The sequence below is a fragment of the Aptenodytes forsteri genome, unplaced genomic scaffold, assembly GCF_000699145.1.
Source record: "Aptenodytes forsteri isolate BGI_AS27 unplaced genomic scaffold, ASM69914v1 Scaffold212, whole genome shotgun sequence".
NCBI lineage: Eukaryota > Metazoa > Chordata > Aves > Sphenisciformes > Spheniscidae > Aptenodytes > Aptenodytes forsteri.
In genome coordinates this window covers 1840843-1865032 of record NW_008795487.1, presented here as the reverse complement: position 1 = coordinate 1865032, position 24190 = coordinate 1840843, and the positions used below count along the sequence as shown (strand labels likewise).

The 24190-nt window shown below is 42.2% G+C and overlaps 1 protein-coding gene across 1 annotated transcript in view; it reads left to right on the top strand.

Annotated features, from left to right (window-relative positions):
* Window positions 1–15341: 15341 nt before the first annotated feature.
* The window catches only part of CYFIP1 (cytoplasmic FMR1 interacting protein 1), a 61466-nt gene continuing 52617 nt past the window's right edge, over window positions 15342–24190 (top strand). Inside the window, 9 exon segments of the mRNA XM_009281341.2 lie at window positions 15342–15458; window positions 15643–15732; window positions 17105–17182; window positions 18275–18376; window positions 20104–20285; window positions 21684–21780; window positions 21920–22048; window positions 23359–23463; window positions 23637–23728. Coding sequence (XP_009279616.1) covers window positions 15342–15458; window positions 15643–15732; window positions 17105–17182; window positions 18275–18376; window positions 20104–20285; window positions 21684–21780; window positions 21920–22048; window positions 23359–23463; window positions 23637–23728 — 992 coding nt within the window.

Here is a 24190-nt window from a genome sequence, read left to right as displayed (position 1 = left end):
ACATTGTGAAATATGATTGTATACCTACAAAAACTTACTGACAACTTAGTAACAGTACTTATATTTTAAGCTACAGACATCCGTTTAGGATTCTTCTTTTACTATACATCTGCCCTTAGAAACTGATGTTTGTAGGGCTCAGGGGTACGCTTTGCTGTGTAATACTGATAACTGAGAGTGTGTATTGATTTTCTTGGTTTAAGTACAATTCCATTAGTCCACATCACCTGCCCTTCTAGAGGTAAAATTAATGTATGATGCATTGATGAGACTTACTACAGGAAGGCAGAGGGTGCAAAATAGCAGATAATCTTTCGATCCCTTGGCACCAAAAATGTTGTAACTCATCTTTTGGGTCGCTCCTTATCCTTGTAAACACACCAGCAAAAAAACCTGAAGCTTGTTTGCTTCGTAGGACTTAAAAGATTTTCTCTGTGTCAGTATGTACTTTTTGCTCTCTACCTCTATTATGACTGTAAATATATGTGCATTCATAAATGTGTGCGTTGTGGAGGAAATCCTGTCTTCAAACAGTTCAGTGTTTTTTGGGAAAAGTGGCAGTCTCGGACTTCTAACTGTAAAAAGTAGGGTGATGGTAAATGTGGGTATGGCACAAATAGTTGTCAGGCATTTGCCGCCTCAGCAGAAACCCCCCTCCCCTCAGGCTAACCGTCAGCAGGACAGCAAGTGAATTTATAGCTGTGTAGCCTTTCTGGAGAAAGACCGTTGTAGGGGACGTGATTTAAGGTTGTGGGCAGCAGAGTGCTGGGGAGGGAGCCCAGCTCTCCAAGCCTCCACGGCTGGGAGGTGGTGGTCCCAGGGATGGCTAGGAGCAGTGCTTGTGCTGTGCTGCCATATCCCTTCCCCACATCTTCGGTAGCTGTTTCATCCCACCAGCACTCTGCTCCTGCTGTCAGGGACCCAGATAGGCCATCGGCCTCACGGCCCGGTGAGGCACTGAGCTCAGGGAGGGCTCTCGGGGTGGAAATCCCTTTGTAGCCAAACAAGCTGCTTGCTAGGCGCTCCCTGCGTGGGACTTAACCTGGCTGTGTTCTGCCAGGTGTGGACCTGCAACCCTCCAAGTCACGTAGCGAGGTCCCTGCTAAACTCTTCTCAATAACCTGAGAGAAGTAAAGGTGAACACGGTGGTCCTTCAGTTGGGTGGTTGCTCTCGGGTTCTGCGTTTGTGTTGCTGGGACAGGTGCCCTGGCATAGGCGCAGCTTAAAGTGAATGACCTCCCCAGGAGGGGAGGTTCTACCTACTAACTTTAATAAAGCTTTTCTTATTTCTAATAATTGGGTAACACTAACACGTGAGGAACTGACACTTCTGTTCTTGCTTTCATTAGAGGTAAACGCCAGGGCAGCAGGCTGTGGTGCCTCCCTTTCCCTGGTTTATAAAGCAGTTACTCGTGGAGTGAAATTGCATGATTTTTCCATGCTCGAACCAGGTGTTGGGACATTTTCTCAGTTTAACGCTGTGTGTCTCAGCAAGCCTCTCACAGGGCTGGTTTCTGCAGGTCTGCTTTTCAGGAATGTTGGTCAGGAGGTAGTAGAATGACCAAGCAACTTTTAAAGCCAAGAATTACTCATTTGGAGCAAAAAAATGCCATTCCTCCTCCCCTCCCTCCACCAAAAGGCATCTCAAGACTTCAGGCAGTGTGTAGACTTTTATGCTTATTAGGTGACACTCTCTACAAATGATTAGCAGGGTTGAGTCTTAGTAATGTTCTTATGAATTAATACAGTATTAAGTAAAAGAAAAGAATTAAATGGTGCTTTTGGTTTTAGAAACAAATACTCAGATTTCAGAACCAGTACTGTGTTTTCATGTTAGGACATGAGTCTCAAGAGTCGACATGCTAAGCAGTGATTCCAGCTGTGTAAATGGTACAAGGAGCTTTTGGAGATGCTTACTTCATGCACTACAGGTATACAAGAGATTTGTTTCCAGGGCTTAGACAAAAATATGGTAGTGCTGTATGTCACTTTAAAATACTTTAATTCTGATAGGGACATGGACACTTTGTTGGCAGGAAATAAAAATGCTGTAGACCTGAGCTTGATTTATAGTCGTCTTTCAGTGTAGCTCCAATTATTTGAAGTGGGTTCACTGACATATATTAAATCAATAAGGAGAGTGCACTGAATTATATGTTCTGAATGTAAAGTTCAGGTTAAACTATCATGACACGTTGCTCAAGATAGATGTGGATGCTCGTCAGGTGATATCAGAAGTAAAGCTTTTGATGAATTTTTACTGAAATTGCATATTTTCATGTATTGTATAAAATGTTAGAGATGATGAGCTCTTTTAGAGGAAAAAGAAAGCTTAAGAAACTAAAAGCTATTTGCTTATTTCCGTTTTCTCCTCCACCCTGTCCTGTAGTATTTCCTTAATTTTTTTAAGAGAACTATTAAATTATAACTTGCTTCTTGTCTGATTCTCCCTCTCCTCCACAAAATGCACGTAGCGGTACTTTTTTTTTTAACAGCTTCTGAAACCTGTTTTTTTAAAATACTGTAATTTTGCAAAATTGTACATTATTCTTGTACCGTGTTGGATATTAAATAAAAAGCATGAATAGTACCAATTTGCCTAAAATATCTTCCAACTTATTTTTCAGATAAAGAAGCATATTTTTTTTTGCTTCAGTGAAAGTTGAGGGAGCTGTACTGCTGATTTTAGTAAGTACTTTAAGGTTGAGGGAAGGAGTGGGGATGATGGTATGCAGCCTCTTTTTTGAAAAGTCATTTTTATTGAAGCCTTCGTTCACTTTTTAAACTTAAAATAAGTCAGCCAGAGCTTCATCTGCAGGTTTGCACTGAAATACCTGCTGGATATAATTAATGCCTGTCATGTCATCGGGGCCATATGCTGTTAAGACGGAGCTGGATGCATAATGCGGAGGTGCTGTGGAAGGGAAACTCGGTGGCTGCCCCGACCTGAGCAGCTGCCCTCAGCGGTGCCGTGGCTGGCGGCCTCCCCGCAGGCAGATATAAAGCTGGGGGAAGAAGAAGGAAGGGGGGGACGTTTGGAGTGATGGCGTTTGTCTTCCCAAGTCACCGTTATGTGTGATGGAGCCCTGCTGTCCTGGAGATGGCTGAACACCTGCCTGCCGATGGGAAGCAGTGAATGAATTCCTTGTTTTGCTTTGCTTGCATGCGTGGCTTTTGCTTTACCTATTAAACTGTCTTTATCTCAACCCACGAGTTTTTCTCACTTTTACCCTTCCGATTCTCTCCCGCATCCCACCGCGGGGGGGAGTGAGCGAGCGGCTGCGTGGTGCTTAGTTGCCAACTGAGATTAAACCACGACAGTGGGCTCCACCAGAAGCGGTGAGGCTGACCTTGGAGCAACCATGTCTGGAAATGGGCTCAAGAAGAGAGTGCTGTCTCTCTCTTCCCTGAGAAAACAATGTTTTCTTCTTTATTTCTCCCAAGTCTTGTGAAATGAAAGTACGTTTCAAAAACTCACATGCTTAAATGAACAGTTTGTCTATGGCTGAGGGGTTGCATTATTGCTTAGATTGAAATCTAGACTCCAGACTCTTGTCTTTCTCTTGATCTTTGTGGCTCATCTCCCTCACCTGTAATGTGACAGACTGGTGCTCAGCCCACCATCCACTGCTCCTTTCAGCATATGCTCACAGGTGCACCCTTTTTGATTAAAGTAACAGCAGTCCCCCCCACCAAATACAAAGGACAACCAACCAAACCCATGTTGAACAGGCACGAGCATGAGCAGTCTCTGATGGTAGTCCTTCTGCAGGATGAAAGGTGCTGTGTCTGAGGAATGCCGGGTTAACTCCGAGCGCACGTGCTTTCTCCTCTTCTTTCTGGGGTGGTTATTGCTCTTGCTGCTTCCTTCCTTGTTCTTTGCAGAATCCTTACATTGGGAATCTTATCCTTGCTAAGAAACAAGAGAGCTTTTCACAACTGCTGAACATGCCATAAGCGCGGTGCTTCAGTGCTAAACTTTAGTCTTGCCCAAAGCAATGCTGTGCAGCATTGCTTCCTAACACACCCATGCAACAGCAGGAAGAATCAGAAGTATGAAAGAAATGCGCGTCGAGGACAGCCGCAGGAGGTGGCAGCAGCACAGCAAAATGGCCAAAGCAGCAAAACAAGAAGAGAAGATTAAACAACAGGGGAGGGGAGGAGTGAACTGGGTGAGAGGAAAAGAACATGAAAAAGAGAAGGGGAGGGAGTTAGTCAAGAAGCAATAAAAAGAAAGAACTGGAAGTTGAAGGACAAGCAGAACATAAGTTGCAGTTGATGCAACTCAAAGATGTGGTATCAGGGGAGTGTTAAAGGGGTGAGGCAAATAGGTGTAGCAAGAGAGATCTCAGCACACCTGACCTAGAATGAGGCAACAGTTAACTCTTCTATCTTCATTCCAGCCTGAAGAGAGACCAAATATTGTGGAGGGGTTTTTAATATGTGTGAAAGTTTAGGATTAATGCAGAGCTGAGTTGGTATTCTGAGTGAACATGGAAAAAAAGTAAAAATTAATTAGTAAATCAACACAAGCCCCCTCAGCCTTTTAGCTCCACCAATAGCAGATTTTTAAATTTTATTTTATATTGGCGACTTATATCTTGGGCTTAGGTACACAGATAAAACAAACCAAGCAAAACCCCTCTGTGAATTCTTGTAGCACAAGTGCCATTGCAGAGGGTGTTGCGTGCTGCAGACCAAGCTGCAGTGACAGGCCCTCCCTCCTTGTTCACATGCGTGGGATGCCTTTGGAGCAAACTTTACAGGGTTAGGCTTCTCCCATATCATCGTAATGGATTCTCAGATAAAACGAGTGGCAACAAGCAGAATCAGTTTCCCATTTTTGAAGTGTGTGTATCGCACTACGCTTGAGGTTCCTGCGTGGGGATAGCATTTGACCCTACATTTTGTCATCAGGCTGTTGCACCTCTCTTCCAAAGCTTCAAGGTGTGGAATGATACTGCAGATGCATAGTACTAGCCAGGCTGCATATTGAAATACCTGGTGATTACTTGCTGCATCATCCACTGCAGGTACTGCTGCTGTAGAATTAGTGCGTGCTCATCCATGTGCTACTGCTGGCTGCTAGCACAGCAGGAGAAGATAAACCCACTCTTGTGCTAACTTGCTAGCAAGGATATAGTGACTCCAGCCTTGTGCTATGATACGGGAGTGCTAGGGCTAGGGTTACATGATGTTGTCTAATTGTGGGAGAGTTTTCTTACTGAAGCTTTAAAAGGGAGTAGCTAGTAGACCTGAACCTGGTGGCAGGCATCAAGGAAGGCAATTCTGTCCCACCGCGGCTCACCAATCTTGATGTAGGCTTTGTCCAAAGAGCCTGAGAATTCCCGTTCATAACCTATTGTGAGGTTAGTGGAGCGTCAGGCCTTCCTGTCATTGGAAATGTGCTTCAATTCATCCAGGGCATTGGAAGGGAACGCCTATAGTTAATTGACAAGTGTGACCGATTGTCATCTGAGTGCTGGTGGTCAGTGTGTCAGCGAGCTGTTTCAGCTATGACAGCATCGTTAGCAGTGGTGTCCTCCTGACCTTGATTATGGCGTGGGAGGGAAGAAGGAACAGTACTGACTCATGAAAGCGTGGCTTTTAGGTTGCATAAACGGTGCTGCTGTTGCTTACCAAAGTATCTGATGCTGCACAGAATTTGGTGTCCGAGGTGATAAGACTGGTGTATCGCTGAGCCCTTGAACCTTGGTTGCACAGTCATAGCATAGTTATCGCTTGTGTAAAGAGAAGGGAATCGCTTGTCGTGATGTTTCCCTGCAGGGGACAGAAGCTGGTCTGGTAGCAGTGTAGGCTACCTTAATGAAGAAGGTTGCGTGAAAAATTCATGTGTGACTGAAGACAAAGTGCTTTTAGTTTGGGAAGTTGAGATTTTCTAAGGAAAGATTTTCTGTGCTTCAGCATTATGTTCTCCTCCAAATTTGTGCCTGCTCTTGGAAGCCTGCTTCCTCCCCTGCACCCCTCCAACGTCAGGGCAAAGCAGTTAATGTGAGCCATGCCGCCCCATAGGAGTCTAATACTAAATTAATTGTTTCCATTATGCGGCCATTCTTCTGGGACTTGCTATGGTGCTGGGATGGGATAATTAAATGCCGGAATTTTTGTTTTCCCTTTTGCACCTATTGAGCCTTTTTTATTCCAGTCACAGACGTATTTTTGAAAGCTTAACAGTATGTCAAATCTGTTGCACAAAGGACTGTCAGCTGCTGTTTGCTTTCTTCTGTCTTTGACTTTAATCAGGCAGGCCAGTAAATGATGTGAAAAGCATTTTTCTTTGCTCCTTCAGCTTATGCAAATCTGTTGCTTAGGAACAAAGAGGAGCTCCAGTCCCAAAAGGAACATCTTACACTGATCCCCTTGGCAAAAAGGCAGATTGTGCCGTCCAGAGCACAGAAAAGGAGCATTCAAACAGAGAAGATCCAGCACGTTGCTGTTCTCTGAGGCACTTTAGTTATCAGTCTGGTAAAATGTTTTCTGCTCAGTCTGAATTGATAGGTATGCAGTTGAACAGCTGAGGCTTTTGAAGTTTAATTAAAATAGAACTAAAAGGGAATTTTTGAGAGAGATCTTGGAGTTTTGAAAGAAAAGTGAATATTATAGTAACCGCTGTGCTGTTCTTGGAAGAGAAAATCCATTCCCTTTGTTAGCTCTTCCCTTCACAAGGGCCTTTTATGATCAGAGTCTCATGGTTTAACTGGAGTATGAACATTACACAGAATATTGAATCAACTTCGCTTCATAGAAAAATTATTTAATTGATTTTCTACAAGCCAATAAAATAAAGGAGTGACACAGTGGAACAGAAGGAACCTGAAAATGTTGTGTTGCTGTAGGGATAAAACTTAACTTCTGCTGCTGTGTAGACCCAGCCTGTTCCTGTGGGAATGTTGTCGTTAGTTCCCATGGAGTTCCCTGAGATTGGTCCCATAGACCCCGGTTCAACAGGCCATTCAATCATCTTTTTAAGTTTATCCCTATTTTAATTTCTCTCCTTCTATGCATGGACTGCTGAATGCCTTTGTTCCTCCTTTTTTGAAGTATATGCTTTCTTTAAGTGCTGTAGGTAGAATTTTCCTGATTTCCATCATGGTATCCTGTCCTGTAAAGTAGGGTAAGCTTTGATTTATTTATTTATTTATGCCTATTTTAAAAAGGCAAAGCAACTCACGTAGATACATGTTTAGATTCATGGGTTGTATGGCAATTATAATTTGCAATATACGTGCCAGGCCTGAGATTTTATTTTAATTTAAGATTCAAAGATGCTTTTGCAGACTTAGGAAAGAAGAGAAGCAATGTCAAAGGAAGTGCTGTTTAAAGCGCAGACAGACTTCCTCTTTGTTTTATTTTGAGCCTGGGAACATGTACAAGCACTTGGAGGTCAAATGCATCTATTTAAAAGCAAAATGAAAAAAATTGTTCAGTGGACTGCAAAAAGGCACGGGCCATCCCTTCCCAACACCTTTTTCAGTCAAATGAAACAGTGTTCTCATCTGCAAAGTCATAAAATATTCTAAAACTTCTGTAATGCAGCAATTTTTTCTTAGTCGTTTAAACTCCACCTTAATTATCTCACTCTCTGGCATGAGTCTTCTCCATTTGTTTGGATATGAAATATTTTTTTCCACTTACAAATTTCAGCGTTTGAGATCTTTTTGGGTTACGTAGAGCATGGTCTTACCAAAAACAATTCCCTGAACGTCCCAAAACACCTCTGCTTTCTTGGGCTGTATTTTCGCGCTAATAGTTGCACGTGTTTTATTGGTGTTGGATGTATGCTAATTTTAAGAGCATACATTGTACTGGGTGCCACTGTGGCCCATTCGGTGCAGCAGGAGGTGGGGTGTGCTGCAGCGTCTCTTCTTGCCCCACTTGTGCAGTTGCACTAGCATGTTGCTGAACAAACGGTGGTAGCTTCTCCCGCAGTGGAGAAGGAGGGAGGAACTGTGCTGGAGCGGGTCAGGCTTTGCTGACCCAAGCTCAGAGTGTGGCGTGCGGCCCCTGGCTGCCAGCTGCAGCCCTGAACTGCTGATCCGGCCTTTTGTCACTGGGGGCCCCAACCTCTCCTCTGGAGCGGTAGGAACTTGCCCTGCAGTTACGGTAGCCATAGGATATGTTTTTCCTGAACTGTTTCAGGCTGTTTCAAGTGCATTTTGAATGGATTCACGCTGCTTTTAAACTTAATTTTCTTGGAACTCATGGTTAAATGACTGAAAATATTTGGGTTTTGAGATGTGTATTTAAGATACCGGTGTCCAAGAATGGTGAAGAAAATGAGTCCCTGTGGTCTAACTTGTACAGTTTGTACAAATGAAGAGTTCATGACAATTTCAGTGCTCAACCCTCTCTTTTGCATCTGAATGATGACTTTGTTTTATGCCTCGTTCCAGGAAAAGCACTTGCACTGTCTGTGTGAAGTTGGGCTCCTGCGGTTCCCTCTGCACCCTGTTGCTTTCCCTTAATTACAGAGGAAGATTAGCCAGTGCTGTTACTTGTCTGACTCTTCTCACCCTGAGAGGCAGTGTGGCTCAACTCTGCCCATTTAGCTCTGCCCGCCTGCCCGGCCAAGTGCGGCTGGAGGTTGTGGTGTGTGCGTTTGGGGTGGGGAGGGAGGGGGGGTCTGTCAAAAGAGAAAGCAGCAGTAGGTGGGCTGCTCTGAAGAGGATAGGACCTCAGGAGGGGTTTGCTCTGCTATCGTTGCTGTGGGGACAGCCTAGACAGCTGGCGGTTCGTTCAGGAGCACATGGGACGTGCCTCATTTTTCAGCACCCGTTTTCAGAGTCCATCCGAAAAGTGGGATGAACGAGTGGAGGAAAGTTATTTCATCCATCACTTTTTCATCTACCACTACTAGTTTGCTGCAGCCCTTCATGCCAGGGCAGCTTGAGGACCCAACTGAACCCAGCTGAGCGAAGACACTTGTTTTACTCTCAGACTATTGGGACCTTCTGGTAATTCAGCTGAATTTAAGCTGAAGAAAGTGCAGATCCTTTACGTTATTGTCTCTTTCATACTTCTTTTTTTTATCAGAGGTTAATGATAAAAGGAAATCACCGTCCGTGAACAGCTGAGCTGTTGCCTAAATGAGATGAGCCTTTGCTCACCTTATCAGCTCGAATGCCCTGGGTGGTGAGGTTGGCTGCTGTGCCTCCGTGTGCAATATTGGTGCTGGGGAGGAGTTCCCTCTCTGCGGTATTGCCTGCTCACTCCTCAGATCTTTCCCTTGCTGTGCTATCAGCTAAACCCTTCTTTCGTTTTCCATGGAAGTTTACCTTCCAGGGCACGAGATGAGCATGTGGTAGCAATAGACCCAGTTGTGTCCGTCGCCTGATCTTTCTGGTATGCAGCAGTATGGCAAAAGACGTGCTGTAAGGAGCTGACGGCAAAAACCACCTGGAAATTGTCACTGTGTCCAGATTGTTACCTGCTGCAACCCGCCGTGTTTCAAGCAGGAAGACTGCTGGCTTACTGCTCTGACGGTTGTGTGAGGGTAAATCCTTAAAGACTTCAAGGTGAGGGTGTTCAGGTGCTCCCAGGGTGTCAAATCTTCAAGTGAGTGATGCAAAGGAAAAAGTTCCTGTCAGCTATGGGATTTAGGTTTTAATTATTTTTATTTATTTGAGGGAAGTTTAACATTGTTACTCCTTTTTCCAAAAAGGAGAGCAAGGATTGCCATAAAGTGAATGCGTCTGCTTGCTGTGTAATAGTCTAAATCAGTGTCTTCTGAAGAACAGTTGCTTTCACTGTAGCTCGAAAAATATTGGATTTAAGGATAACATGCTAAAAAATCCTTTTTTTTTTTTTTTTTTTTTGACCTGAAGGGCTGAATTATTCTCTTTATCTGTTTTCTGTGAGAATGGTCACTTGACAATCTTAGTCCAGGGGATAATGACAGTTTGCAAGTAATTTAAATGGCATATGTACTTGTACCTCTCCAAGGAGTTACTTCCCATTCTTGCCCTATATATTTTCAGGAAACTCAATATACCTTTTGATTTTTTTTTATATGTTTTGTGATAACATGATACCATTCTCATCATCTCCTGATCTTGTCTAACACAGCCATAGAACTTAATCTGATAATTTTTGTGGTGAAGGGCTTTATTTTTCATCTGTAAGTAGGTGTTATCAAACCCAGTTATTTCAGGTTGAACTTTTTATGTTGGGAATCAGTGTCTTTTTAAAGCTCAGCTGGATAGATTCTTAAGGCCATTAGAGGCCGTTTTGGGGGAAGTCTTGGCCAGATGATTGTGGCAGAGGCCAAAGAGGAACTGCGTGGTAATTTCTGCATTTACAATAAGGTCTCAAGAAGCCTACAGTTACCTAAGTTCATTTGCTTTACCCATATTTTTTTTTTTTTAACTTGGTTGCTAGCTACAAGTTACATCTGTTGGATTGTGTGCGCCGTTGCTGAACACGTATAAGAATTATCTCCTATCATCAAACATAGTTTTCCTGTTTTAGCTATTTATAGATTGAGTGCCTGAGTTGTCTTTTGATCTTCTCTTTGATAAATAATCTGACCTGCCTAACTCTGTCACTGGAAGAAATCTTAAAAACTCAAAGGTTTTTTTATAACTACTTAACTCCCTAGATTTTGGGGGAATTTTTTTAACTTTGAGCTTGAAAGCTGAATAGTGTTACAGCAGTCCTCTCTCTCACAGTGATTCTGAAGTTAATACTCTTTTCTCTTCTCTCTGCTTTCTCAGTCCTTACCTTCTGGGTTTTTTTGTTCTGGTCACTTTTCTATTTTTTTTGTCCAAAAGACTTTTCACTATAATTTGCTCCTGTTCATATGTTTTTTCCAAATAGTCTGAAGCTTCAGGAGGCCTAAAAGAGCAAGGCTGAGAGATGCATGCTGGGCGTTTTCTGATATGCTTGGAATTAAAATATAGATCTTTTGCAAAGACTTCAGCATTATTCTGTAAGGATGGAGATGTGAAAACAGTGTCTCTGTTAGGATTGACGCTCCATTCCTCTAAATACCAGAGCAATGTTGTGAGCAGGGCACTGTGTACCATGCAGTTGCATGGCGTGAACAGCAGTAGAGAATTACGACATTTAAAAAAGATAGGCAAATCTTTTGTCTGAATATGTTTCAATAATAAGCCAGCTTTGAAGTTAAATCAAAATGTAAACAACGCTAAAGGCACTTCAAGCTCTGGTGCCTGCCTTTGTTTTGTTTTTCTTGTGGACAAAACGCAATGGAGGTGGCTCAGAGAGCTGCTCTGCAGCACAAGCTTTTCTGAGCAGGTCAGGCCCAGCTGGTGCTCATCTCCTTCAGAGAAGAAAAAGAAGAATATCATAATTTAAGGTAGTCGGTGGCCTTGCTGTAGCATAGTCAAAGTTTCCCTAAAAACCCTGTGATTGATAACTCTCATCCTTGGACATGGTGGGACTTGGCACTGTAAGGCTGAAGCTTGTCTATGCAGGAGACAGGGATTTTCTTGCTTTGAAATCCAGAAAAAGGAGCTGAAAATCAGCACAGATGCTGCTGTCTCCTGCTTAGAAAGCTTGGTGTGCTCATCAAACACCAGAATTTAGCAAAACAACATGCTGGCATATGTGATTCTCTCTGCTGGAGAGAGGATGTCAGATAATGAATGGTTTTTAATTGAGTTGTGTACGTCCAGGAAAACATGTTCTTGGAGTGCGTTTTTACTTTACGGCTGTAATGATGGGTCCTGATACAAAGATAACAAAACGAAGAGGAGGATTTTTTCAGAAATAATTCTTACACGTCTTCTACCTGAGAAAATCCATCCTAGAAAATCTCGGGTAGGTACAAAGCTAAAAACACAACATTGTAGGAATTTAGTAAGAAAGTAATTCTCACAGCTTGGGTAAATTTACTAGTGTAACTATAATTATCAGTATGACTACAGCATTTTAATCTGTTCTCATTTAGGTAAACTCCTAATCAGACTGCAGCTTTTTTTAAGTAGGTCCTATGTTCTCTGCCGTAAAGGAGTCTGTTAAAGTATTAGCTCTCCTGCCCAGTAATTTCACCTGTAAGAACTCATAGTGAATGACTCTTAAGGAGGCAAAACTATCCAATTTTGTGTCTTGGGAATTTTAGTTTTCTTAAACGAATTTTTCTGAGACTTAGTGGGGAAAAGAATTCTGGTTTTGCCAGCCCTCCATAGATATACATTAGAAACAGCTGTTGTCTTTTGGAGCTGGTTTTATTAACAACAGCAGCAGAAAAGAAGGGGGAAAAACCCCAGAACTTCAAGGAAATCTCTTCTGTCCTGGTCCCAGGGCTTCTGCATCAGGCGAGGAGGTGGCACGGACCGTGCGGTGGTGTCGCCTGGCTGTGGGACGTTGTCTCCCAGCTGACGCGGTGTGAGTGTGGCCGAGCTCCAGCTGTGCCCCCCGTCGCTGCTGTCATCAAACCTCTGCTGCTCGCTTCCCGGGGGGCAGAGGGGAAGGGTGAATCATGCCCTCGCAACACTTGCAAACGTGTCAAAGCTGGGCAGGAAGGTGCTGCTTCCTCTTTCACGTCTTGCTAGGTACCAGAGTGAAAAGCTGGAGAACAGGCGCGTTGAACTTGGCCAACGAAACACCAGGTGTGCGGATACCTTTGGCAAAATTACAAAGTGGAGCTGTCAGCGAGAGACCTTAAAACGAGAAGGTTTTTCTAACAGTCTGTGCCCAATTACTTATGTTTTCCTGGTTCAGAAAATGCTGATCTGTCTTTGGGAAATCATGCTGATGGGCTTGGAAAAACGTGCCTTCCCGTATTTTTTTTCACAACCCAGAGGGCAGCGGGAAGCATTTGTTTCTTAGCTTGTGCCTCTGGCCTGCTAACGGGGGTTTCCCAGACGTGTGCTATTAAATAGATGGCAGTGTAAGTGAAATGGGATTTTGGTTTTGCTTATGCTTTGGTTTCTATTTTTAAATTATTTTCCCAGTATTAAAAAAAATCCACAGGTAGTATAATGTCTGGTAGTCTGAACATAGAAAGCTGATGTTGGAAGATAACATCTGTGCGGTTGTAAATATTGAGGCCAAAAGTGTGCAGGTGTGCTTTCTGAAATAGCACATACAGGGATTAAGGGCCGTATCTTCAGAATATTTGCTTGTAGTGCTGAGGAAACCCAAGTCAGGAGCCTGGCTTTTGTGGATGCCTGGGTGTCTCCTGCACCAGGGACCTGAGTCATCAATGGACCATGTTTTAGGAGGAAAAGGAAGACGTGTGCATTGGCGAGAGGGTGTTGGTACTTTTCTTGCACTCAATGACAGCTCCCCTTTACTTGGATAAGAGCAGTAATTTTTGGTGTAGAACGGGCAGCCATTTTTCGCTATGGTTTTTGGAGCATGGGTGCAGCAGTTTTTTGTAGCATGCCCTTGTTGTGCTTTCTTGGAGCTGGCGCTTTCTGGCTGTTTGCCTGTCCTGCGGTGCAGCAGGGGAGAGGGCTATGGGCCCATCGGTCCCACCGCCGGCACGTCCTGGAGCAGCTGCACAGCCAGGTGTTTCTGCTTTGATAGGGAGGCTAAGAGGAGGAAAAGTTTCAAGTTGGAAGGAGCCTCTCAGTTAAACTAACCTATGTAAAATGTTGTGTGGTTTTCTTTTTTAGCTAAAGCTTGATCTATAGATACTCAGACCAAAAATTAAAATACTGTTTATTTGAAATAGTCTTCTTAGCAACTCGCTGCCGTTTCCTTTAGGGTAAAACTGTTGAGAGTCTTACCTCGTCACAGGACTTTTGCCCAGAAGTGGAATTTTTTTGGCATTTGTTTATTTATCGAAGGGAGGACGCCGTAGTTTTGCTGGTCTCTAATTTGAGAATAACTGTGGTTCTTGTGAAGGAGCTTGAGCTGGGTGTAGGCAGGTGTTGGGCAAGCATCCCGGCGCAGGTCTGCCAGCCAGCACTCCTGTCAGTCCAGTCCTTCCTTGTTTTTCGGCAGGGATCGCAAATTGCACAATATGGGCGTTTGTTTATTTTAACATAAACTCATATGCTCAGGCTTGAAGCAAGGTTTGGGCTGGGGTTTCAAGAAGCAAAAGGCCCGTGGACCTTTCTCATGGTGGTTGTTTAAAGTTGTCGGCGAGCTCTCTCCGTACGTCATGCATTAGCTTAGTGGCGGTGGCTTGGGACGCAGGGTTGGTCTCTGAAGGTAGATAGGTAATCACTTCTGGCTGCTTCCTTCCCTTTGCTTTGGGTTTGTTTGTTTGTTTGTTTTTTTTTTGCCAGCTGAGCCCTTCCTTGGAGGTAAAGCTGTTGTTTCTGTGGGGCTTTCCCCAGGAAACCATAATTAGGTAAGAGAAAGTGAGGAGGTTTTTCTGCCAGGCATCTGAAAGAGCTGTGAGTGGGAGGGATCACTAGCCCGTCCCAACTCTTTCTCATGGTGAGTTTTTGGTAAAGCCACGGTGAGATCTGCTTGTTCCCCTCCTGCATGTGGGGATGGCACAGCTCCCTGGGGGTGACACATGCCGGGCAGGGCCCTGCTCCTCTGGGATGCAGGTGCTTCGTGCTTCAGGGGTGTTCCTGCCCTCGGGTTAGAGCCGAGGGCACCAAGGGCAGCGCACCGCCACTCCTTTCGCAGTAGGTGCACGGTTTTCCTCTGGCAAACGGGGGAAAATAACTTGCAAAGCCCTATAGAAAAAAAGACAGCTTGATTAGAGGTGTTACCTTAAAAATGAGGAATTTTTTACTCCACTGAGGAGGATGAGTAGGTCATTATACAAAAGTGGCAGATTGGGTTGTTCTTCACCCCACGCTTTCTTCATAAAATTTCTTCTCTTTGCTGTTCTTGGTTCGAACCCCCATGCAGTGGCAGCAGTTGGAGGTGTGTGGAGATTGCCATGACCCTGAGGGGTTTTGGGCCTCTCCATCACTAACTACTCAGAGCGGATCTGGATGTCCTGGGACATGAAACACTGGAGACTGCTGGCACCTTTTGACAGCCAGGTCTCCTGAAGATGGGCTGGTAGTAGTATCTGTGCATAAGGGTTTGAAGACACATCGGCTCAAAACTGAGCATTAGAGGTCATCCTTTCCTCTATTTTTGGTGTATCTCTGGTGTGCAGCAGTGGGGGAAGAGAGACATTCCCCAACTCATAAAAGTAGGGAGGAGGATGTTAGTCCTAAAAGTCTTTTTTAAACTTGTATACTAAAACCAACTGGGTTTCAGTTTGACTGTTTCCCTTCCGTTATGGTTGAAGGAAAACTGCACATTTCCCATAACATAAGTAGTTCCCTGCTCTTCGTATTACTCATTTGTTTTCTGTGTATATAACAACATATAAAAAGTTATATGTATGTGTGTATATGTATCTATATGTATGTATGTACTTTTTAACCAGGTGCAAAATGACTGCTCAAGTAACACTGGAGGATGCCTTGTCCAATGTGGATCTCTTGGAAGAATTACCATTGCCTGATCAGCAACCGTGTATTGAACCCCCACCATCATCTCTGCTTTACCAGGTGTGTTGTCATTGCAGGAAAATGAGTTTTGCCATTTCCCATTGCTGTTAAGAAAAAGAGTGTGTGCTTTTCAAAAAAACCCAAAACAACCAAAAACAAAACCAAAGTGTGTTTATATTTGCAATATATATAAAAATTCTTTTCCCTGCCAAGGATTAAATTCTGCATTTTGCTTTCTTTGCAGCCAAACTTCAACACTAATTTTGAAGACAGAAATGCTTTTGTCACTGGCATTGCAAGATACATTGAGCAAGCTACAGTCCATTCTAGCATGGTAAGTAGATGTTCAGATACATACTTTTGTGTTAACTCGGAATAAAAGGAGAGGAACATGTCTTCTTGCATTTCATTATAAGAATTGTGGTTGCAGAAAACCAGAAACCAGGTTACCTACAACACTTCCAGGACGCAGTGAGATGAAAAAGTGTGTGGCTTTTATTTTTTCGTACGTGTACTTCTTGTTAATTTTAAAATGGTCTTTCTTCTTGGTCAACCAATGTTGCTCAAAAGTTTCTTGCTTTCATTGTGCGTTTTTCCAGTATTCTGAGGTGAGTTGGTTGTATTGACAAGTAGCTGCCATAACTTGAGTGAAAAATTACCTTCCATCCTCCCAAATTTCTGCTACTACTCTGTCAGTTTAGTGGTGTTTGAAGGGTTTTTGTTGGCTTCCTCACTGTGGAGTATGTTAGTGGTTTATTGGCATGCTTTTGTGTAAGGTATTCTGTGGTTTTTAACAGTTCCACAATGTAAGATAAGACTTCATACTAGTAACTCCATCCATCTCTGCTGATGGCGTTGCTGTTTGGGCTGTAAACGCTGGTCTGTACTGAACTTGTCATGGCACTCTTGGAAAATGAGGAATAATATGTCTTGTAATTCTAGAAGCCAATTCACAAACAGTGGAATGGGCAGGTTAAGCACCTGATTACATGCTACTGAAAATTACATAAATTTATGCCAAGCGACTCTTAAAATTATCTGGCGACTCCTTAACCTGTTCTGATTGTTTGGATGCTGTAGGGCCTCTCCTTTGACGTGTAAAAAAGGATATTGCTCTGCATGTGCTGACTCTCATCCTTGACCATTCCACCTGCAGTACCCGAGTTTAAAAAGAAAAACAAACACTCACCCCTTCGGATTAGCATTTTTATTTATAGATCACAGTGTCTGTAGTTTTGGGAAGAAAGAACAACACAAAAAACAATCTGATCTGGGGAGGTAATAATTTTTGTCATTAGGTAGGCATAATTGCTGCAGTTGTTGATTAGTGATCTGGTAGGTGTTTGTTGGCTTACGTGGTATGAAGATGATGCTGTGACTTCCCTCAGAATTAGGTTGGGTGCTAAAACAGATGACTGAGGATAAATGAAATTTTTTTTAGCTGTTGGATTATAACCAAGTTGGACATCAGTAGCTGGTAAGCTCTAATATAGGTAACATGCCAGCGGAGCCTATGAATTATGCTAATATTATTTTACATACATACAGTATGATGTATCATTCACCTTGCAATATATTTGTGTTTGTACATAAATGTTCTGATAAGAGATAGGTTTGTTTGGACAAGGTTTTGGAATTGTGGAAGACAATTGGATTTAACCTTTTTGTATTACAATGCCTAATTATGCTGAGTGTCTTTCTTACAGAATGAAATGCTAGAAGAGGGTCAGGAATATGCAGTTATGTTATACACATGGAGAAGTTGCTCAAGAGCCATTCCTCAGGTAAAGGATGAAAATTAAACTGTCATGCATCATGTGAACTTCTGTCTTGTTTTGGTGTGGAGTTGCACGGGTATATCTTTATCAAGGAGCTATGAAATGTAGTCTACTTTGACTCCCAAATAGGCAAGCTGGACATGCCATAGTGTCTTTTAGCACTTGGGGACCAGTTGGTTGGTCTCTCTCTCTCTCTCTCTCTCTCTTTTTTTTTTTTTAAATAAGGGAGCTATAGCAATACCTCATGGGTTTTGTGTTAATCTTACTGATTGGTTCAAGAGTAGTATAGGGGTAATGTGCTCTAGAAGGAAAATCTTTGTCACATCTGTTTGAGGTAAAAATTTAGTTAATTTCATTCAAGAGAATGGACCCCCCCCAACTTAATACTTAAGTTCAGAACAGGTTTAACAGGTGGCATAGCATGTAATAATTACAATTCAGGTTAAACATTTAAGTTTCTAGACATCCTAGGTAGTAATTTTCTGAATGTCAGAGCTACACAGTGTTTTGTTGATCTGTATGCAAATTAAAACCCTGTGAATAGGTGAGAAGTCCGTAGGCAGCCTCAGGTGTCTGGGAATGGTTATACAGGGGTGGGGTGGGAAGAATATTAAGATGCATCAGAAAACTGAACAAAATTATAGCCATGAGCTGACACCTGCCTGCTTTATAAGGAGTTTGTAATGCAATTATTTTTGTACTGAAATGCAAGGAAGGCTTATCCTGTGGTTTAAATATTTAGAGTGGAAATCAGGTAATCTGTTTTAATTTTTGGTTTTGGGTCAATTTTAGTGCATGACTTTCAGCAAGTGGCTTAATAATGTGGAAAGAATATTGTCCTAACCATACAGAGGTGTTTGAAAACTCAATTATTTGCTGTGAGGTAATAGAGAGAAAAATCTTAGGTTGTTTTTTTTTTTAAACACACAGAGTTAATCTTAGAAGACTAGCATAAAATTACCAAAACCGGCAATTTATGCCTTAAGTTTGTCTCTTTAGGATGATAATACATTTTCTCAAGTTGTCATTGGGGATTTTAGTTTCTGAGGCTTTATCAGAAAAAGTTCTAAATGTAATGATCTCTTCAATTGCCCTCAGGTCAAGTGCAACGAGCAGCCTAACAGAGTAGAAATTTATGAGAAAACTGTGGAAGTTCTGGAGCCAGAAGTCACAAAACTGATGAATTTTATGTATTTTCAGGTAAAAGGAATGGAAACAAAATTTGTCAGTAGGCTTATATCTTTGTATTCCTATGTCATATGCTTGATATTGTGTGCTCAGATACTGAACCTAGTCATTATACTTTGGAAAAAAACCCAACCCCATATTGTCTCACAGAAGGGCAGAATTTCTAATGCCTACCTTAAAAAATTCAGGCGATCTCCATTAAGACTTTCAGCATAAAATCGGGGGTAATTGCATATGGTCCCTGCGTAGCACATGGGGACAGTTCTGGCACTTTAGGAAGAAGGGAAATAGAAATATAATATGTTTCACATGCATACATAAAAGCGTCTCGGCACAGAAACCATTTGTTGGGGGGTGAGGGATCCGCAAGTCTGGACACCAGAGCAGCAGGTGCAACTTTGCTGTAGAAATTCATAATCGAGGCAAGCTAACCCAGCTGTTGTGACCTGCCAGCCACCCGCGCTACGTGGGCGCTGGAGAATAGCAAAGTGTCTCGCGTTCTCCTCCCGTGCTGGCAGCTTGCCATTTGGTTCAATGGACTGAGGATGTTTCCAGGCACACAGGAAGAGGAGACTGAATGAAATGTAGTATTTCCTGTCGTCTTCCCCAACTGGCGGATCTTACTGACTACCAACAATCTCCTTTTGTTCAAGGAGATTAGTGCTCTAAACTCAGAACAGATTCCTCTTTACGTTTGAAGTTGCTGCCTTTTTTGTGCTTGTGTCCTGGTTTTGACTGGGATAGAGTTAATTTTCTTCCTAGGAGCTGGTACTATGCTGTGTTTTGGATTTAGGATGAGAATAATGTTGATAACACACCGATGTTTTAGTTGTTGCTAAGCAGTGCTTACACTAGTCAAGGACTTTTCAGCTCCCTGTGCTCTACCGACTGAGAAGGGAGGGGGCACAGCCAGGACAGCTGACCCAAACTGGCCAAAGGGATATTCCATACCATATGATGTCATGCTCAGTATATAAGCTGGGGGGAGTTAGCTGGGGGGCGGGGACTGCCTGGGCATCTGTCGGTGGGTGGTGAGCAATTGCATTGTGCATCATTTGCTTTGTATATTCTATTATTATGATGATGATTTTCCCTTCCTTTTCTGTCCTATTAAACTGTCTTTATCTCAACCCACGAATTTTACTTCCCCCCCCGCCCCGATTCTCTCCCTCATCCCACGTGGCGGGGGGGAGTGAGCGAACAGCTGTGTGGTGGTTAGCTGCCTGCCGGGTTAAACCACAACAACTTGTAATCTCCATCTCAAATGACCCTGATGTGTGCTTGGAAATAAGCCCTCAAATAAACGTGGCAGGATGATTTTGCGAGTTGGCATGTACTGCTATTAATCAGTGTGCTGTGGGTTTTTTTTTGTTTTAAGAGAATATACCTATAATCTGCCTTTTTAATGCATATACACTTTCTCACTAAAGAAGATGAAATCACTTGTTTCAAAGGGATTTTAAACTTTTATGACTTTAATCTGCAAAGAAGAACCTTGCCCCTTGTGCCAGGCAAGCTTTGTGGCAAAAATCACTGGTGACACTTACAGCACGCAGCAAGTACACACAGAGGTGGAGCTGGAAAGTCTGTGCTGATGCCTTGTGAGCCTTGCATGCTTTAAACATTTTTCTGCTTCAGTGGCACTTTTCATTGGACCAGCTCCAGTTACACGATTAAACTTTTTTCCTGGAAACATCATGGCTTTTACTCCCTGTTTCTTCTCTTTTTTTCTCCACTAGAGAAACGCGATTGAACGATTTTGTGGGGAGGTGAGACGCTTGTGCCATGCGGAGAGGAGGAAGGACTTTGTGTCTGAAGCATATCTGATCACGCTGGGCAAATTCATCAACATGTTTGCGGTATTGGATGAGCTGAAAAATATGAAGTGCAGCGTGAAGAACGACCATTCAGCCTACAAGCGGTAAGTGGCAAGGAGCAACAGGACCCGGGTTTCTGCTGCCAGGATACAGGCCTCCCAGGAGATGGCAGCAGTTGCTCTTTTTCTGACAGCTTTCTCTTCAAAAGTAGTCCCTTCACGTGTGGGACAGATTACCTTGAAACTAGGGATGCATTGACTGCAGTTAGGCTACTGAGTAAATCTATTTTCTTTATGCTGTTCTTCCAGCAGCAAAAGGTTCTTCTGCCTTTTAATGCCAAGCTGTCAAATACTTCTGTCTTGGTGTACCTAAACATAATGAATATACTTTGCTCAATAAAGCTTTTCTTTTTAAGTTTGAGAGAAAACTGGCTTTCTGGTCCCTTGTGCCACTTCTGTCCTGTCCTGTCCTATTCTATCCTATTCTATTTTTGGCATCTACTTTTGGCATTTGTAGCTGAGAGCTGTTACACTTGTTCTGAAGATGTTTTGGCTTTGCCGTTCAAGGTCTCCGTGACTGCAGGTCTAGCAGGGAGGGGAGGAGGGTGGGATATCAGTGGCCAAGTTTTGTGCTTGAGCTGCCAGATGGTATTGGGTATCTTTTGTCAAACACGGTGGTCAGAGCAGCAGGGGAAGACAGTCTTTAAGCCAGTTGTAGCATCTGTGGTCTTTCATAAAGAAAACCATTCAGCCAATGACTAGCCAATTTTATCTATGTTGCTTCCACTTAGATGAGATTTAATTTCTACCTTTACCAGTCGTTGCCTTTTGTAGTTGTTGTTGTGCCTGGAGACCTCTTAAACTTACTTGGTTTGCATGTGTTTTTCTTTGGAGGTGTGCTTCTGGAGGACGAACTCTGTTTTCTGGAAGGTTGACTTTTCCTGGGTTGTTCCGTGGCTTGGGTCTATAGAGCCACTGCTGCCCCCATCAGTTGAGGGATATACCCAATGGTTTTTGGGTTGGGTTGGATTGGGTCTTTTAACTAGGGTGCAGCGGGGGATTTGGGATTGGAAAACTGTTCATTTGGGATAAATGAAGTCCATATCTCTCTCATAGTGAACATGAACCGTTCTTTTCAGCTATTTTCCTAAAAAGCCTTCCCTTTATCTTTTATGAAACAGGCTCTTGACACAGATTTGTCGAGTCCATAGCCTGTGTTTGGATAACTCACTTTTATAAAGCTGTGGCAAAAAAAGTACTGGCTGTGTCTGCCAAGTTCTCTTTCTGCTTGATTCAGGAGTTTGGAGGTGGGGGATGCACTGGGGTTGACAATCCTGTACGAGCAGTGAATGACAGAGGATTGTACTGGCAGCTAAAGATATGCTGACTACTTACAGTTCCCCTGGTAGATTTGGGGACGAGTGTGTTTCTATTGAGAGGGGATGGATTTGGTTACAAGCAGGCCTGCTGAAGGGAAATACCTTTTTTCCTCTGTTTCCAAAGAGCTGCTCAGTTCCTGCGAAAAATGGCAGATCCTCAGTCCATTCAAGAATCCCAGAACCTCTCCATGTTCCTTGCCAACCACAACAAGATAACACAAGTAAGCTTTAATTGTCTTTTTGCAAAATACCTAATGCTTTACAAAACTATTAAAATAAAACTCTTCCAGTTTGGTAGTAACTGTTGTTCCCCAGGGAGTATAACTAGTTGACTAATATTCTGTTCTTCTTTTTTTCCAGTCTTTACAGCAGCAGTTGGAGGTGATCGTTGGCTATGAAGAGCTGCTTGCAGATATCGTAAATTTGTGTGTGGACTACTATGAGAACAAAATGTATCTAACACCCAGTGAGAAACATATGCTTTTGAAAGTAAGTTTCTTTCTGGTACAATATTAAAAAATAATTGTTCAGGCAGGACACAGATGTCTGAATTCCTGGGTTTTTTTCGTTTTGCCTTTTTTTCTTTTTTTTAAAAAAAAAGAACCAGATTAACCAAATAACTCAAACTATTCCTTTCTGGTTTTTTTTCCCCCCTCTCCATTGTCTTTTTATTATATTGCATGGTAGATCTATTTAGAATGTTTCTAATCCATTTTTGTTTTTCATAATTTGAAGTTGACCCAATTGAACTGCAGCCTTGCTAGGAAACCAGTTCTATGGAACTGTGTTTCTATGAACTATGACAACAGAAAGGAACTACTACATTTTATTTTTAGATATATGGCAAGTTTGTATAAAAAGCTTTTGGAGGTGAGGCTGTGTATCAAAGATTTCAGGGAACAAGTAGCTTAAAATTAGGGTTAGTAAGTAGGTAAGTTTAGTTAGCTGGAATGTGTACATGTAATAAGAGAGTGCTGGGCAATATGAAGTGTGGTTGATCTTATCACTGCATGTCTTGCAGTGGAAGAAAAGGTATAGAGTAAGAACTGAAATTTGCCTCATGACAAATATTTGTCGTCACCTCAGTGTTTAACTTATGAAGAGCTCTGTTTATTAGGACCAAATGAAAGCATCCTGAAACAATACACCAACTCTAGAACATTTGCGTTCTGCCTGCAGGGATGTCCAACGTGTCTTTCATATTTAGGCCTTTTGTTCAGTAAACGTGTGCTTAGAACACATTAAGTGGCTAATACTCAGTTCTGCTATTGTTAATACTGAATTATAACTTTATGTTAATGAATAACTTGAACAAAATGTAATTAGATTTCTTTTTTTGGATGCTTCTGAGCTCGTGTGTGTATAATTCAGACATAGGCTGAAAGCCATGAAAAGCAATAGCTCAGAGATGTTAGATCTAAAATTCTGTTACAGATCAGTTTGCACATACAGAATTTTAATAAAATGGAAGTGAAAAAAGACTTGTCTAAAAATAGCCAGGCTCTAGTTTCAGTGAGATTTTTTTTGTACGCTAAACCTTTATACAAACAAGTAGCATCTTTTAAGGATAACTGATTAGGCTAATGTTAATGTAAAAATTACTAATATACATATAATAAAAGAATACTACAGAAATGTATGTATTTGAAAATATATTCTGTTTGAAGGAGGGTGGGTGTTTCAGGACTGTGTTTTTAAAATACTACTTTTTTTTTTAATTATATCAAGAACAGTCTTACTGCAGCAGGTTTTTACCTCTGAGGTCCTTTTGTGAAGAGGTTTGTCTTTTTCTTTTTCAGGTTATGGGCTTTGGGTTGTACCTGATGGATGGAAGTGTCAGTAACATCTATAAGCTGGATGCAAAGAAAAGGATAAATTTAACCAAGATAGACAAGTTCTTTAAGGTTGGTTATGATGTGATCTTAATATGTGATTTTAAAGGTAATTCCCCTTGCATTTTAAATATAATTAAATAGAATGAAGATCACTTTGGGCTATAATATGGGTAAATAACGGTTTCCTTTCACTAAGATTTGTGTTAATAATTTATCTAATCTGATTTGTTCCCTGTGTACAGCAGTTGCAGGTTGTCCCACTGTTTGGTGACATGCAGATTGAACTTGCAAGATACATTAAGACCAGTGCCCATTACGAGGAAAATAAATCCAGGTAAGAGAGAGAAGGAAGCAAAGAGTGGAGTGTCTGGGCTGGGGAAAGTCAGGCCCTTGGAGTATGTTTTCGTAACCATCCGTTAGTCTGTGGGTCTGCGGTAATTACTTTAATAGGATTTTCACTTTGGTCTTCTTTTTGGTGTGGGTATTTCACTATTAATGTACTTCATGTAATAGAAACAACTAAAGAAACAAGTTGTTTAAAGACCTTTCTATGCTGCTGAGCTCATTCTTGCATCTGTGACATTTCTTATCACCTGGGTTGGAGGAAATGAATTTTGTCTTATACTAATTTCATTTTTACTTTTTCCTTCAAATACGAAACTTTCTTTAAAAGAAATGAAGGATTTTACTAAGCAAGGTGAGCAGTAGTAGTGCATGGGTAAATAGGCATGTGTATATTGTATATGGAGCAGCAACTTAGCTTGCCTCCCCCCTCTTTTTTTTTTTTTTTTTTTTT